Source organism: Salvelinus sp. IW2-2015, linkage group LG26, assembly GCF_002910315.2.
Source record: "Salvelinus sp. IW2-2015 linkage group LG26, ASM291031v2, whole genome shotgun sequence".
In the NCBI taxonomy this organism is placed as follows: domain Eukaryota; kingdom Metazoa; phylum Chordata; class Actinopteri; order Salmoniformes; family Salmonidae; genus Salvelinus; species Salvelinus sp. IW2-2015.
The window spans coordinates 4,340,719-4,359,042 of NC_036866.1; the positions used below are offsets into that span (position 1 = coordinate 4,340,719).

General features: G+C 41.9%; 1 protein-coding gene across 1 annotated transcript in view; it reads right to left on the reverse strand.

The window, feature by feature from the left end:
* Positions 1-13,178: 13,178 nt before the first annotated feature.
* LOC111952957 (choline transporter-like protein 5-B) overlaps positions 13,179-18,324 on the reverse strand; it is an 83,244-nt gene continuing 78,098 nt past the window's right edge. Inside the window, exon 22 of the mRNA XM_023971999.2 lies at positions 13,179-17,195. Coding sequence (XP_023827767.1) covers positions 17,083-17,195 — 113 coding nt within the window. The 3' untranslated portion in view covers positions 13,179-17,082. The remainder of the gene's footprint in view (positions 17,196-18,324) is intronic.

An 18,324-nucleotide genomic window follows, 5' to 3' on the forward strand; every position in this document is an offset into this window, starting at 1 on the left:
TAATAACTAGGGATGGGTATCGTTAAGATTTTAACGGTATTACTACTCTTACCGATACTGCTTATCGATCCGGTACGTTAACGATATTCGTTACGTAATTTTTGTTATTTTTTTACGGAAAAACGAAACTTATTTAGAACAGAATTAACATGGCTTATTTTCTGAAATGTAAAATAAATAAAATAAACAATTTTTTACAGCAAAAGAAACAGCAGTGTTTTGAACGAATCACTATTATAAACTCTAATGTTTGATGATGGAAATGTAAAACAAATGAAAAAAATAATATTTTACTGCAAAAGAAAATACAGTGGTATAGAGGTGGCAGGTAGGTGAGAGCGTTGGGCTAGTAACTGAAAGGTTGCGAGATCAAATCCCCGAGCTGACAAGGTAAAAATCTGCTGTTCTGCCCCTGAACAAGGCAGTTAACCCACTGTTGCTAGGCCGTCATTGAAAATAAGAATTTGTTCTTAACTGACTTGCCAGTTAAATAAAGGTTAAATAAAACATGGTGGAGCATGCAGGTAGGCTGCAAAATGATTAGCAGTTCTTCTGGAGAAAGATCAACATATTTGCCTTCTCTGGCAGAAGTTGGGACCTCTCCTGGCTTATTGTGTTCCCTGCAGTCTCAAATACCCTCTCACTAGGGTGGAGGAGGTAGCTTGTTGAAATGTTTGTGAGGAGGGGCAGACACTTCTCCCACCCCACATCACAGGATCTTCAGCCATGGGGATGGAGGGCAGGCCTTTGTAGAGCTTGACCTCTAGGTCAACATGCTCACCTCGATCCAACGAGGTGTCCTGTTGGATCGTCAATCTCAACTCCCTGTGCTCCTCTGAGAACAGCTCCTCCAAGGCACTCCTTGTTTTGTACATTGGAGCGACTGTCTCCTCCATTTCCTCTCCTTCAGAGTCCTCCTCCTGTTGCTGGTGCTCTGTGTCTGTCTACTCCGGCTCCTCTGACAGCCCTGGTTTTGCTCCTGTCACAGTGGCTTCAACATTTTCCTTCCTCAGCCTATCCCAAGTGCGTCACTCACCAGCCTCCCTTTAAATCTGGGGTCCATTGCTGTGGCCTCATGCAGGAAGGTTTGAATGTCCTCATTCTGATAGCGCTCGGAGAGTTCTCCCACACCTTCTCTTTGATGTTTCCACAAACGTATCTTCATGCTTCACAGTGAAGTGCTCTTCCAGTTTTTGGAGGATGGGTATGATCATAGGCGGAAATCCCAGGGGGGACGGGGACACGACCCCCCCATCCTGGGAAAAATATGATTGTCCCCCCAATCTATCACTGTAAACATAACTAAGTAATTCCAATAATATTAATAATACGCAATGAAAGCACTTGTGCTGATTATAGACACTTAATAGCGCGTTTTTAAGTTTCAAAAGAGTGCGACCCCCCCGCCCTTTGCCTCACAATGGTTTGATCCACTTACAGTTTTTTAGCTGGCAAGGTAAGAGAGGGTTCGTATTTACTGTCCGAAAGGCACTCAATGCACGTAATTAACGTGAGGTTAATCCAGTCAATCGCACCATAGCGATGTTTTATGTTGGCAGGATTCACACACACTATAGCTGAATTTGCAGAGCTAGCGCGCAAACTAAAGCAAACATTAACTATCAAGCTAGCTAGTACCTATTCCAATTATGTGGCGTCGGTTTATTCCAAGATCAGCATGCAGCTGTAGTGCTTCAAAGTCCCTGTGATAAGGTTAGCGATAAACTGAAGTCCAAACTGAACACTATATTTAATGGTCTCATTTCAAAAGCTAAATTGTCGCTAGTGAACTTTTTTAAATTTTATTTTACCTTTATTTAAACAGGTAGCAAAATTATAGCAAACACCACAGAAACGGAATTTGTGCTCGCTAGTTTTACAAATTCAGCTATTGTGGAAGCCAGCCAATATGAAACAAACTATATTAAAAGTACAAAAGGTTGCAGCATATGTTGTGTAAATGTGTGTGTGTGCTGCTAATCGAGCACTTCAGCAAAGGCAAGGCTGTGCTGGGCCTCACACTTGCCTCTGCTGTTCTTGGGAGCTTGAATGTCTAAACATTTCACTGCAGAAGAAAACTCAGACTGTCTCTGGTATGCAGGCTGCAGTCGAGTGTGTGCGGTCATCTCTTAGGGGCAAGAGAAATGACGAAAGCTACCTTGCACTGTATGAGAAAAACAACAACATTGATTGACTCCATTGAATCCATTGAGTCACACTCAAGCAATTTGCTGGCAAAGCAGTGATCACTATAGGGCAGAATTCTTTTAAGTGTTGGATGGTGTAGAGGTTCAGTTTGGCGACCGTTTTGACCAGGACAGTCTAAACGTCCTGCAAAAGTTGGAAAGAGCGCTTCTCACGGGGGAGTTGGATGAGTCTCTAGATCAGTACCCAGAGGTGAACATAGATTCTCTTTCAGTGCAGATCCCTCTCTTTCACAACAAATACCCCTGTAGCAGCAGTGGAGAGGCAGCAGAGGTCCTCAGGAGGCTTCCAGTGGAGGTGCAGGGGTTGGTGACCAAGTTGAGGTGCTGATCAGAATTTTGTTTGTGGTGCCAGGTCTTCATGTGAGGCTGAGAGAGATTTCAATGCACTTCGCAGGTTAAAGACTTGGCTACGGCTAGCATGGGCCAAGAGAGACTGAACTGCGTAGTTGTCTGTAATGTACATAAAGACAGGCTGGACAGTCTCAAGAGGGAAAATATCTGCCAGCAATTTGTTGGATCCATTGAAACCCGCAAACATATGTTCGGTTCTTTTGTTCAGTAGTGTGTATAGCAGTGGTTCTCAACCTTTTTGGGTACTGGAACCCCTGCATATTTTGAGGCAAGGCAGGCAAGGTTTTGAGTGGTCCTCAGGGACCTCCACTCTATATTATATGTAAACTTACTGGAAAACCCAATTAGTCCATGGACCCCTGTTTGAGACCTGTGTGTAATTGGTATTTGTTCTTTTGTTTAGTAGTTTCAGTTTTTTAGTACATGACAGTACACTTACAAAATTATTTATTTCCTGTATTTTTATTTAAAATTGCATACTTTGTGCGACATACTTGTCCATAGCTGTGTGAAGAGTTGAGACACTGAAGGATATTTTGTTTTGATTATTAGCTTTTTCATTGAAGTAGTTATTTTGCTTTTAGAACTGTACTTATTTTAAGCTTTTTGTTATTGTAAAAGTATTGTTGTAAACTCAGGCCAGTGGCAGATATTTAATGACATATAAATGTATCAGAAAAAGTCTAATTAAAGGTCAATTCAATACGAGCAACCAACTTTGTGATGGTTCTCAATGGAGATTCTTTTAGATGTATCGCACCATGTTCATTGTATTATGAAAACTACACCCATACAGTGTACAGTACCATTGTCACCTACTGGCCTTTCTTGATATTGCTGTTTGTAAGTATGAATACCTGCATACATACTGGACTGGTAAGGAGCCACTGCTATAACTATTATTATTAGTAGTAGTATTATAATGATTTAAAACAAGTTGGGAAAACCCTTCAGTTAACTACTGTACCTATCAATTATCCAGTAGTAGTGATTATGGTTCCTCAATATACATTTAACATATTACAACTAGGCTATGTGTTATATGCACTACTTTTGATGTCCCCCTCAGGAATTGCTCTTGAGAAAATTTAATGTAATTGTCCCTCCAAGGTTGATATCAGATTTTCGCCCTGGGTATGATCTGTCCATAGGTGGCATTCTTTTCACATGACACACACAGTGTGGATGTATAGAGGATTCTCATGAGCTGGACAAACTCCTCAGCCTTATGGAAGTCCTTGTCTTCAGATGGTCCAGGTTGTCCTTTGGTCATTGCTTTCGCAGTCGTGGGTCCAAGCTGCTGCTTGGATCGCTGGATACTGCTCCATGAATCTCTCCATCATTAGATCGAGCAAGTTCCATCTGTCTTTGACATCAGGGATGAGTGAGTGTTGCGGAAGGCCTGAAACAACAAACAAAAATCAACATACATTTAATTACCGCACACTTGAATATTGAATTAAATTGTTAAATGTGGGAATTTCAAAATAATACTTTAATAGATTGAACTGGCTTCTTACCAAGGAGCTGCTGCTTTTCCTTCAGGACTGTTTTGGACTTCGAGGATCTCTTGAACCACACGACCACTGCTCTATTGGGGCTGGACATCGAGGATCTCTTGAACCACACGACCACTGATCTGATTGGTGCTGCCCATTTATCAATGGAAGTCATTTTGAAGATTTTCTGCGCTGCAGATTCAATATGTGTGCAAAGCATCCTATTTTTTGGATGTGTAACCTCTTGATGGCAACATCCATATTGCCAGCATTATCAACAATCACAGCTACAATCTTGCTCGGCTCCATCTCAAACTCTTCAGAATGTCTGAGATCTCCTCTGCCACAATACTTCGCCATTTTGCAATTTTGTACACTGCCCTGGAGGATCTTCTGTTTTACACAGCCTGGTGTGGACGGAATCTTCTGTTTTTACACTGCCCTGGTGTGCGAGGATCTTCTGTTTACACTGCCCTGGTGGTGGAGGACTCTTCTGTTTTTACACTGCCCTGGTGGTGGAGGATCTTCTGTTTTACACTGCCCTGTGTGGAGGACCTTCTGTTACACTGCCCTGGTTGGAGGACCTTCTGTTTTACACTGCTCGTTTCGCGTGATCCTTCTGTTTTACACTGCCCTGGTGTGGAGACCTTCTGTTTTACACTGCCCTGTGTGGAGGATCTTCTGGTTTTACACTGCCTGGTGTGGAGGACCTTCTGTTTTTACACTGCCCTGGTGTGGAATTTTCTGTTTTACACTGCCCTATCTTCGATCTTGGAATAAACCGACGCCACATAATTGGAATAGGTACTAGCTAGCTTGATAGTTAATGTTTGCTTTAGTTTGCGCGCTAGCTCTGCAAATTCAGCTATAGTGTGTGTGAATCCTGCCAACATAAAACATCGCTATGGTGCGATTGACTGGATTAACCTCACGTTAATTACGTGCATTGAGTGCCTTTCGGACAGTAAATACGAACCCTCTCTTACCTTGCCAGCTAAAAAACTGTCAGTGGATCAAACCATTGTGAGGCAAAGGGCGGGGGGGTCGCAATCTTTTGAAACTTAAAAACGCGCTATTAAGTGTCTATAATCAGCACAAGTGCTTTCATTGCGTATTATTAATATTATTGGAATTACTTAGTTATGTTTACAGTGATAGATTGGGGGGGACAAATCATATTTTTCCCAGGATGGGGGGGTCGTGTCCCCCCCGTCCCCCCTGGGATTTCCGCCTATGATCATACCCATCCTCCAAAAACTGGAAGAGCACTTCACTGTGAAGCATGAAGATACGTTTGTGGAAACCATCAAAGAGAAGGTGTGGGAGAACCTCTCCGAGCGCTATCAGAATGAGGACATTCAAACCTTCCTGCATGAGGCCACAGCAATGGACCCCAGATTTAAAGGGAGGCTGGTGAGTGACGCCACTTGGGATAGGCTGAGGAAGGAAAATGTTGAAGCCACTGTGACAGGAGCAAAACCAGGGCTGTCAGAGGAGCCGGAGTAGACAGACACAGAGCACCAGCAACAGGAGGAGGACTCTGAAGGAGAGGAAATGGAGGAGACAGTCGCTCCAATGTACAAAACAAGGAGTGCCTTGGAGGAGCTGTTCTCAGAGGAGCACAGGGAGTTGAGATTGACGATCCAACAGGACACCTCGTTGGATCGAGGTGAGCATGTTGACCTAGAGGTCAAGCTCTACAAAGGCCTGCCTCCCATCCCCATGGCTGAAGATCCTGTGATGTGGTGGTGGGAGAAGTGTCTGCCCCTCCTCACAAACATTTCAACAAGCTACCTCCTCCACCCCTAGTGAGAGGGTATTTGAGACTGCAGGGAACACAATAAGCCAGGAGAGGTCCCAACTTCTGCCAGAGAAGGCAAATATGTTGATCTTTCTCCAGAAGAACTGCTAATCATTTTGCAGCCTACCTGCATGCTCCACCCATGTTTTATTTAACCTTTATTTAACTAGGCAAGTCAGTTAAGAACAAATTCTTATTTTCAATGACGGCCTAGCAACAGTGGGTTAACTGCCTTGTTCAGGGGCAGAACAGCAGATTTTTACCTTGTCAGCTCGGGGATTTGATCTCGCAACCTTTCAGTTACTAGCCCAACGCTCTCACCTACCTGCCACCTCTATACCACTGTATTTTCTTTTGCAGTAAAATATTATTTATTTCATTTGTTTTACATTTCCATCATCACAACATTAGAGTTTATAATAGTGATTCGTTCAAAACACTGCTGTTTCTTTTGCTGTAAATAATTGTTTATTTTATTTATTTTACATTTCAGAAAATAAAGCCATGTTAATTCTGTTCTAAATAAGTTTCGTTTTTTCCGTAAAAAAATAACAAAAATTACCGATAACGAATATCGTTAACGTACCGGATCGATAAGCAGTATCGGTAAGAGTAGTAATACCGTTAAAATCTTAACGATACCCATCCCTAGTTATTAAGGATTGGCCAGTTTGCATGATTTATAATGTTTCAATAACACTTTATTTTAAGGTACACGTATTAGCCACTCATTTGTTAGTTTATAAGTGTGTATATATCAGTCACTTATAAGGCCTTTATTAGGTCTCATTAGCCATGTATTACGCCTTAATTTAAGCATTCTTATTCAAACATTATAAGTCACTTATAACTGGCCAATCCTTAATAATCTAATTATTAGCTATAATAATGTCATATTAATTTTTAATAAAGAGCAAGTTACACAAGAAACAGACTAGTAAGCTGTCAAGGTGAGACGAATAAGGGCATTGTAACTCAATATGTGTACCCTATTCTAACGTGTGACCATATTTGTAATTCAATAACATGCATACACACAGTACAAACATGAATATATTCTCAGCGCTGTTTAAAAGAAAGCATTGATTTTTTAAATATACATTTCAAAACAAAAGATAGGAATCTCCCATTGGAGTGGTGCTACAGTATACACAGTGTACGCATCAGTCATTGATCTTTGAAATGAAATGAGTCTTTTATTCTCTGTCCAATAGTCTTTTAGCGTCTCCTCACTGTGCTGTTAGTGATCAGTCCATGCGTTGTCCTTGAGGAGTAGAGGTGAAACTAAGACACACACTAACTCACCATCAGCTTTTACTTGGCTCTAACTTGTTGACTGTGGTAAACCAAAAATAACTCAGTCCCCATAGAGGGAGGGATACCTCTTTTTTTACCGCAGTCTTATCTAATGTTTGAAAATGTATCCTATTACATGAAAACAAGCCGTTATGTCTCAGAAAGATGAATGACTCTACATACTGAATATCATTTGATCATCTAATCTGGTACAATGGGTCATACAGTTAAGATGGCCATAAATAGCTTATTGGTATCATTGCATTGAAGTGGGATGTTAATTCATGGCAACATAGTGTGACAGTGTGACAAGAAAGCATTCCATTCAAAAATGTAATCTGATTAAAAACCCAAGAGTGTTTTAAGTGAGACATAGGCATTGGTCTAAAGATAAAAAAGAAAAGTCATTTACATGAGCACCACTTCACCCAATAAAGATGACGCTAAATAATACACATTTACAATAGGCCTATATCTAAAAATACATACAGCCTAACGATATACAGTACCAGTCAAAAGTTTGGACACACCTACTCATTGAAGAGTTTTTCTTAATTTTTTAAAACTATTTTCTACATTGCAGAATAAAAGTGAAGACATCAAAACTATGAAATAACACATGTGGAATCATGTAGTAACCAAAAAAGGGTTAAACAAATAAAAATATATTTTATATTTGAGATTCTTCAAAGTAGCCACCCTTTGCTTTGATGACAGCTTTGTACACTCTCGGAAATCTCTCAACAAGCTTCATGAGGTAGTTACCTGGAATGCATTTCAATTAACAGGTGTGCCTTGTTAAAAGTGAATTTGTGGAATGTCTTTCCTTCTTAATGCATGTGAGCCTATCAGTTGTGTTATGACAAGCTGGGGTGGTATACAGAAGATGGTCTTCTACCAAATAAACTAAGTCCGTATTATGGCAAGAACAACTCAAATAAGCAAAGAGAAACAACAGTCCATCATTACTTTAAGACATGAAGGTCAGTCAATACGGAACATTTCAAGAACTTTGAAAGTTTCTTCAAGTGCAGTCGCAAAAACCATCAAGCGCTATGATTAAACTGGCTCTCATAAGGACCACCCACAGGAAAGGAGGACCCAGAGTTACCTCTGCTGCAGAGGATAAGTTCATTAGCGTTACCAGCCTCAGAAATTGCAGCCCAAATAAATGATTCACAGAGTTCAAGTGACAAACACATCTCAACATCAACTATTCAGTGGAGACTGCGTGAATCAGACCGTCATGGTCGAATTGCTGCAAAGAAACCACTTCTAAATGACACCAATAAGAAGAAGAGACTTGATTGGGCCAAGAAACACGAGCAATGGACATTAGACCGGTGGAAATCTGTCCTTCAGTCTGATGAGTCCAAATTTGATATTGTTGGTTCCAACCGCCATGTCTTTGTGAGACGCTGAGTAGGTGAACGGATGATCTCTGCATGTGTGGTTCCCACCGTGAAGCATGGAGGAGGAGGAGGTGTGATGGTTCTTTGCTGGTGACATTGTCGTTGATTTATTTAGAATTCAAGGCACACTTAACCAGCATGGCTRCCACAACATTCTGCAGTGATACTCCCACTAAGCGCAAATCGGCTGTGATGGCGTATCATTTGTTTTTCAACAGGACAATGACCCAACACATCTCCAGGCTGTGTAAGGGCTATTTGACCAGGAAAGAGTGATGGAGTGCTGCATCAGATGACCTGGCTTCTACAATCACCCGACCTCAACCCAATTGAGATGGTTTGGGATGAGTTGGACCGCAGAGTGAAGGAAAAGCAGTCAACAAGTGCTCAGCATATGTGGGAACTCCTTCAAGACTGTTGGAAAAGCATTCCAGGTGAAGCTGGTTGAGAGAATGCCAAGTGTGCAAAGCTGTCATCAAGGCAAAGGGTGGCTACTTTGAAGAATCTCAAATATAAAATATATTTTGATTTGTTTAACCCTTTTTTGGTTACTACATGATTCCACATGTGTTATTTTATAGTTTAGATGTCTTCAATATTATTACACAATGTAGAAAATAGTAAAAATAAAGAAAAGCCCTCAAATGAGTAGGTGCGTCCAAACTTTTGACTGGTACTGTAACTATACAGGTCCTCCGGAAACTATTCAGACCCCTATTAATCCAGTGCTAGTGTCACGATCGTCGTATGGTGGAAGAGAGGAGGACCAAGGCGCAGCGTGAAGTGAATACATTCTACGTTTAATGACACGAAACAAAGAACACTTGACAAACTAAACAAAACAACAAACCGACGAACGTGAAGCTATATAAACAATGTGCAAACATGCAACATAGACATAGACAATCACCCACGAACTACCTAATGAATATGGCTGCCTAAATATGGTTCCCAATCAGAGACAACGATAGACAGCTGTCTCTAATTGAGAACCAATCTAGGCAACCATAGACATACATACACCTAGACTAGACACTGCCCCATAAACATAMAAAACCCCTAGACAATACAAAACACATACATCCCCCATGTCACACCCTGACCTAACTAAAATAATAAAGAAAACAAAGATAACTAAGGTCAGGGCGTGACAGCTAGCCTCTCTACACTGGCTTCCTGTTAAGGCAAGGGGCTGATTTCAAGGTTTTACTGCTAACCTACAAAGCATTACATGGGCTTGCTCCTACCTATTTTTCCAATTTGGTCCTGCCGTACATACCTACACGTACGCTACGGTCACAAGACGCAGGCCTCCTTATTGTCCCTAGATTTTCTAAGCAAACAGCTGGAGGCAGGGCTTTCTCCTACAGAGCTTCATTTTTATGGAATGGTCTGCCTATCCATGTGAGACGCATACTCGGGATCTCAACCTTTAAGTCTTTATTGAAGACTCATCTCTTCAGTAGGTCCTATGATTGAGTGTAGTCTGGCCCAGGAGTGAGAAAGGTGAACGGAAAGGCACTGGAGCAACGAACCGCCCTTGCTGTCTCTGCCTGGCCGGTTCCCCTCTCTCCACTGAGATTCTCTGCCTCTAACCCTATTACAGGGGCTGAGTTACTGGTTTACTGGTGCTTTTCCATGCCATCCCTAGGAGGGGTGCGTCACTTGAGTGGGTTGAGTCACTGACGTGATCTTCCTGTCTGGGTTGGCGCCCCTCCTTGGGGTGTACCRTGGGGGAGATCTTTGTGGGCTATACTCGGCCTTGTCTCAGGATGGTAAGTTGGTGGTTAGAGAAATCMCTCTAGCGGTGTGGGGGCTGTGCTTTGGCAAAGTGGGTGGGGTTATATCCTGCCTGTTTGGCCCTGTCCGGGGGTATCGTCGGACAGGGCCACAGTGTCTCCCGACCCCTCCTGTCTCAGCCTCCGGTATGTATGCTGCAATAGTTTATGTGTTGGGGGGCTAGGGTCAGTCTGTTATATCTGGAGTATTTCTCCTGTCTTATCCAGTGTCCTATGTGAATTTAAGTATGCTCTCTCTTTCTTTCTTTCTCTCTCTCGGAGGACCTGAGCCCTACGACCATGCCTCAGGACTACCTGGCATGATGACTCCTTGCTGTCCTCAGTCCACCTCGTCGTGCTGCTGCTTCAGTTTCAACTGTTCTGCCTGCGGCTATGGAACCCTRACCTGTTCACCGGATGTGCTACCTGTCCCAGACCTGCTGTTTTCAACTCTTTAGAGACAGCAGGAGTGGTAGAGATACTCTGAATGATCGGCTATGAAAAGCCAACTGACATTTACTCCTGAGGTGCTGACCTGTTGCACCCTTGACAACCACTGTAATTATTATTATTTGACCCTGCTGGTAATCTATGAACATTTGAACATCTTGGCCATGTTCTGTTATAATCTCCACCCGGCACAGCCAGAAGAGGACTGGCCACCTCTCATAGCCTGGTTCCTCTCTAGGTTTCTTCCTAGGTTTTGGCCTTTCTAGGGAGTTTTTCCTAGCCACTGTGCTTCTACACCTGCATTGCTTGCTGTTTGGGGTTTTAGGCTGGGTTTCTGTACAGCACTTTGTGACATCAGCTGATGTAAGAAGGGCTTTATAAATACATGTGATTGATTGACTTTTTCTACATTTTGTTACATTACAACCTTATTCTAAAATGTATTAAATTGTTTTGTTCCTCATCAATCCACACACAATACCCCATAATGACAAAGCAAAAACAGATTGTTTAAAAGAACGTTTAAATTTTTTTATTTTATTTTTAAAATATCACATTTACATAAGTATTCAGAACCTTTACTCAGTACTTTAATGAAACAACTTTTTTTTGCGATTACAGCATCGAGTCTTCTTGGGTATGACGCTACAAGCTTGGCACACCTATATTTGGGGAGTTTCTCCCAATCTTCTCAGCAGATCCTCTCAAGCTCAGTCAGGTTGGATGGGGAGCGTTGCTGCACAACTATTTTCAAGTCTCTACCGAGATGTTCGATAAGATTCAAGTCCACTCAAGGACATGCCACTGAAAAACATCCCACCACCATGCTTCACCGTAGGGATGGTGCCAGGTTTAGTCCATACTTGACGCTTGGCATTCAGGCCAAAGAGTTGAATCTTGGTTTCATGAGACCAGAGAATCTTGTAAACTCCAAACGGGCTGTCATGTGCCTTTTACTGAGGAGTGGCTTCCGTCTGGTCACTCTACCATAAAGGCCGTATTGGTGGAGTGCTGCAGAGATGGTTCTCCTTCTGGAAGGTTCACCCATCTCCACAGAGGAACTTTAGAGATCTGTCAAAGTGACCATCGGGTTCTTGATCACCTCCCTGACCTAGGCCCTTCTCCCCCGATTGCTCAGTTTGGCCGGGGGGCCAGCTCTAGGAAGAGTCTTGGTGGTTCGATGGGGACCTTCCATGACATTCTATAACCAGCGCGAATATGAAATACATTTCATCTGTATTTTAATGTTACATGATCGTGACTTTGTTGTGCCGTTACACAGGTCGGATGTCAATAACAAACATGGTAAGGCTTGTGCATATATGGGCATGTTGTGCTACAGTATGGTGAAGGAGGATGTGGTGTAATATTGACAGTGATGCAACGGCGTGACAGAGACAGTGAGGGCACATTATCTGTCCACACAGTGCTGCTGCACATAGAAAGCAAGGGACAAAGACTTTCAAGCAAAAAACCTTGAATGGCACACCAGAGGGACAGGGGCCAAACATGACTCATTTGTGTGATTTATGATCAATTGTGGTTAGAATGCTATGAACAAGGCAAGGGTCCTCAAAGGCTTGGCACTTACTGAAACACCTTTAAATTGTAGGGCTATTACATACTCACAATTGGARAAGTTAGAGGGTTGAGACAAAGAAATTAGCCCAATGGACAATGCATGGCAAATAGCTTTCTCAATATGAGAAAATAAATGTTAGTGCTCCAAAGGAGCTTGAAGAGCATAATTATACATAATTATACATGGGAACTATGAGCATTTCATGTACAGTATTAACCAGAGCAGTCGTTCAATCAGTTGTCTTGGTGTAACCTTTTGGGAGGTTTCTGAATATTTGTAGTACCACCCTGTGTCTGGTTTGAGTCACTGCATACAGAGATACAAGTGCCTGCTGGGTAATATGTGGAGCAACATATTGTTATAAAATTATATACTTGATTTTTCACTCAAGTAAGTGCTGTACAGTACATTGGTAAAATCAACAATGTCTTGCAGTTGCCATTAAATGCATGATTTGGTCACAGCTATGCTAACCATACTGTTATCATTGTGCATTTAAAGACATGCTCTGGAACTTTGACAACTACTAAGCATTTTTTAAACCTCCCGCTTTGGGCTGAATGTGTCAACTTGAATACAAGCATAATATATAATTACTGTTTTAGCTCAGTTACACACAAAATCTCTAGTTTTCCCCCACGTGGGCCACCTAGTAAGTGGAGTTCAACCAATGAGCTTCAGCCCCTCGCCATATTAGTGACAGCTAGCAAGAGGCAGATGATGCATCCACAGCAGAGAGCAATGACGTGACGTACTACGCATTTTTTTTATAATAAACTCAGAAAAAAAAAGAAAGGTCCTCTCACTGTCAACTGCGTTTATTTTCAGCAAACTTAACATGTGTAAATATTTGTATGAACATGAGATTCAACAACTGAGACATAAACTGAAGAAGTTCCACAGACATGTGACTAACAGAAATGGAATAATGTGTCCTCGGTGTAACTCTCATTCCTTCGACGATAAACACAAATCCGACCATCACCCTTTGTGAGACAACCGCGACTCGTCAGTGAAGAGCACTTTTTGCCAGTCCTGTCTGGTCCAGCGACGGTGGGTTTGTGCCCATAGACAATGTTGTTGCCGGTGATGTCTGGTGAGGACATGCCTTAAAACAGGCCTACAAGCCCTCAGTCCAGCCTCTCTCAGCCTATTGTGGACAGTCTGAGCACTGATGAAGGGATTGTGCGTTCCTGTTGTAACTCGGGCAGTTGTTGTTTCCATCCTGTACCTGTCCTGCAGGTGTGATGTTCAGATGTACCGATCCTGTGCAGGTGTTGTTACACATGGTCTGCCACTGCGAGGACGATCAGCTGTACGTCCTGTCTCCCTGTAGCGCTGTCTTAGGCGTCTCACAGTAAGGACATTGCAATTTATTGCCCTGGCCACATCTGCAGTCCTCATGCCTCCTTGCAGCATGCCTAAGGCACGTTCGTGCAGATGAGCAGGGACCCTGGGCCTCTTTCTTTTGGTGTTTTTCCCAGAGTCAGTAGAAAGGCCTCTTTAGTGTCCAAAGTTTTCATAACTGTGACCTTTATTGTAAGCTGTTAGTGTCTTAACGACCGTTCCTCAGGTGCATGTTCATTAATTGTTTATGGTTCATTGAACAAGCATGGGAAACAGCGTTTAAACCCCTTACAATGAAGATCTATGAAGTTATTTGGATTTTTACAAATTATCTTTGAAAGACAGGGTCCTGAAAAAGGGAGATGTTTTTGCTGAGATGTCATTTATATGCCAATTTTTGCAGACCACTTTTGGCTCGGGAGCGCTACTTTCAGAACAACTGTCTAAAAAGTATACAAAATTACTGGAGAATCTCTTTAAGGTGATGTTATGTTAGTACATAAAGTACTGTATGGCAAGATAATAAATTCCAATATTACAGTTGAAGTCGGAAGTTTACATTCACCTTAGCCAAATACATTTAAACTCAGTTTTTCACAATTCCTGACATTTAATCCGAGTAAAAATTCCCTGTTTTAGGTCATTTAGGATCACCACTATATTTTAAGAATGTGAAATGTCAGAATAATAGCAGGGAGAATGATTTATTTAAGCTTTTATCTCAAATTCCCAGTGGGTCAGAAGTTTACATACTCTCAATTAGTAGTTGAAAGCATTGCCTTTAAATTGCTTAACTTGGGTCACACGTTTCGGGTAGCCTTCCACAAGCTTCCYACAATAAGTTGGGTGAATTTTGGCCCATTCCTCCTGACAGAGCTGGTGTAACTGAGTCAGGTTTGTAGGCCTCCTTGCTCGCACATGCTTTTTCAGTTCTGCCCACAAATTTTCTATAGGATTGAGGTCAGGGCTTTGTGATGGCCACTCCAATACCTTGACTTTGTTGTCCTTAAGCCATTTTGCCACAACGTTGGAAGTATGCTTGGGGTCATTGTCCATTTGGAAGACCCATTTGCAACCAAGCTTTAACTTCCTGACTGATGTCTTGAGATGTTGCTTCAATATATCCACATAATTCTTCTCCCTCATGATGCTATCTATTTTGTGAAGTGCACCAGTCCCTCTGTTTCCTCCAACATCTTCACAAGGTACTTTGCTGTTGTTCTGAGATTGATTTGCACTTTTTGCACCAAAGTACGTTCATCTCTAGGAGACAGAACGCGTCTCTTTCCTGAGTGGTGTGACGGCTGCGTGGTCCCATGGTGTTTATACTTGCGTACTATTATTTGTACAGATGAACGTGGTACCTTCAGGTGTTTGGAAATTGCTCCCAAGRATGAACCAGACTTGTGGAGGTCTACATTTTTTTTTCTGAGGTCTTGGCTGATTTCTTTTGATTTTCCCATTATGTCAAGCAAAGAGGCACCGAGTTTGAAGGTAGGCCTTGAAATACATCCACAGGTACACCTCCAATTGACTCAAATGATGTCAATAAGCCTATCAGAAGATTCTAAAGCCATTACTTAATTTCCTGGAATTTTCCAAGCTGTTTAAAGGCACAGTCAACTTATTGTATGTAAACTTCTGACGCACTGGGATTGTGATACAGTGAATTATAAGCGAAATAACCTGCCTGTAAACAATTGCGGGAAAAATTACTTGTGTCATGCACAAAGTAGATGTCCTAACCGACTTGCCAAAACTATAGTTTGTTAACAAGAAATTTGTGGAGTGGTTGAAAAAGGAGTTTTAATGACTCCAACCTAAGTGTATGTAAACTTCCGACTTCAACTGTATGTCCAAAGTACATAATAATAATGGCATCAGGAGCAATCAAATCAAATTGTATTGGTTACATACACATGGTTAGCAGATGTTAATGCGAGTGTAGCAAAATGCTTGTGCTACTAGTTCCGACAGTGCAGTAATATCTAGTGATCTAACAATTCAACAACAACTACCTAATACACACTATGTAAAGGGATGGAATAAGAATATGTACATATAAATATATGGATGAGCGATGGCCAAGCGGATAGATGGTATAAAATACAGTATATACATATGAGATGAGTAATGTAAGATATGTAAACATTATTAAAGTGGCATTATAGTGACTAGTGATCAATTTATTAAAGTGGCCAATGATTGAGTCTGTATGTAGGCAGCAGCCTCTCTGTGTTAGTAATGGCTGTTTAACAGTCTAATGGCCTTGAGAAAGAAGCTGTTTTTCAGTCTCTCAGTCCCAGCTTTGATGCACCTGTACTGACCTCACCTTCTGGATGGTAGCGGGGTGAACAGGCAGTGGCTGTGGTGGTTGTTGTCCTTGATGATCTTTTTGGCCTTTCTGTAACAAGGAGTGCTGTAGGTGTCTTGGAGGACAGGTAGTTTGCCCCCAGTGATGCGTTGTGCAGACCGCACCACCCTCTGGAGAGCCTTGCGGTTGATGGCTGTGCAGTTACCAGGCGGTGATACAGCCCGACAGCATGCTCTCAATTGTGCATCTGTAAAAGTTTGTGAGGGTTTTAGGTGACAAGCCAAATTTCTTCAGCCTCCTGAGATTGAAGAGAAGCTGTTGCACCTTCTTCACCACACTGTCTGTGTGGGTGGATTATTTCAGTTTGTCCGTGATGTGTACGCCAAGGAACTTAAAAAACTTTCCACCTTCTCCACTACTGTCTCGTCAATGTGGTTAGGGGGGTGCTCCCTCTACTGTTTCCTGAAGTCCACGATCATCTCCTTTGTTTTGTTGAGTGAGAGGCTGTTTTCCTGACACCACACCTCGATTGCCCCAGTGTTGAGGATCAGCGAAGTGGAGATGTTGTTTCGTACCTTCACCACCAGGGGCGGCCCGTCAGAAAGTCCAAGACCCAATTGCACAGGGCAGGGTTGAGACCCAGGGCCTTAAGCTTAATGATGAGCTTGGAGGGTACTATGGTGCTGAATGCTGAGCTGTACTCAATGAACAGCATTCTTACATAGGTAATCCTCTYGTSCAGATRGGWTAGGGCMGTGTGCAGTGTGATGGCGATCGCATCGTCTGTGGACCTGTTGGGGCGGTATGCAAACTGAAGTGGGTCTAGGGTGGCAGGTAAGGTGGCAGTGATATGAYCATTGACTAGTCTCCCAAAGCACTCCATGATGACAGAAGTGAATGCTACGGGGCGATAGTCTGGGTCCAATATGTATTTACCTCCATCTCTACTTGATCCTGCACGGTTGTCTTCCCTATCACCTTTCCTGCCTCTGTCTATCCATACTCCTCCAGTCACCCTGTATCCGTTCCTCTCTTCTTCTCTCGTCTATCTCTTGTCTTTCCTCCTCTTGTTGGTGTTCTTGTTGAGGATGTGTCTCAGGGTTCTGCTCATGTAGAAGGGTCTGGCTGCAGAGCCGTTGTTCACCTCCAGATCCACCACTGGGGACAGGAACACATAGCCAGTCACATACCACAGAAACTCTGAAACTCTGTTAAATACCCCCATGTATTTAGAAAGTTGGGCCATTGCGGTTTCTGCACTACGTCACATTTAAATGACGACACAACATTCTATGGCATCAGTGGTAGCACCTCATTAACATTACAAGGGGAATATTCAAATAATGACATGTATAGAATTAGAACAATATAAAACATTCTAAAAACTGGCCAAACTAAATACAAGACTTTGTATACCCATAACCTACTGCTAAACATTCTGAAACGCAGTCATATATCTCAAACTCACTGTTATTGTAAATTCCTTCAAATCCATTTGAAATACCAAACTCAAGTTTAGATACTTACCCTTTATATCACTGTTTCATAAAAGCCCTCTTGATCCCAACCAAGACACCTCTCATTTCCTCAAACCCACTATTTGATAACAGGCCTACCCCAAAAACTTGAATATCCCAAACCAACGATCAATTTAAATGTCATTAACCCTTAAATACAATATACAAATAAAATATAGAAATTAGATATGAATCGCCTAGAAAATTTGCTATAATGAAATCATTCACATTTATTTWAAAAAAGATTTCACATTTTCATGGTGTCATTGATACAAAAAGAGTTATCCTGTACAAAAACATTAAATATCCTCAGAACAGATGTGTGTTACAGTACCTAGTATTAAAAACCGCACTACTGCAGTTCTGCACTATTCCATATAAAAATACCAAAAATGGCTTTAACATCCTTTTATAAACGGTATTTCAAAAGGTTCTCGGCGGTAGATCGTAAAACCACAAAACAATAAAGAGGAACATTTCTCCATTCAGAACWAGGCACATTTACTAGCAACTGCAGTCGGAATCCCTGAAGGGTGTCCATTCAAATCATTCACCATGAGCATCAAATGTGTTCAGAAGTCTTGACCTCCCTGAGCCTACATTATAACTGTCACTTACAGTGTAAAACCAATATCTAGTGTTACACCTTACAGTGTAAAACCAAAACAACCTACAAGTGTCTGTAACCATGTAATTTGTATTCATTTATTTTACCTTTATTTAACTAGGCAAGTCAGTTAAGAACAAATTCTTATAACGGCCTAGGAACA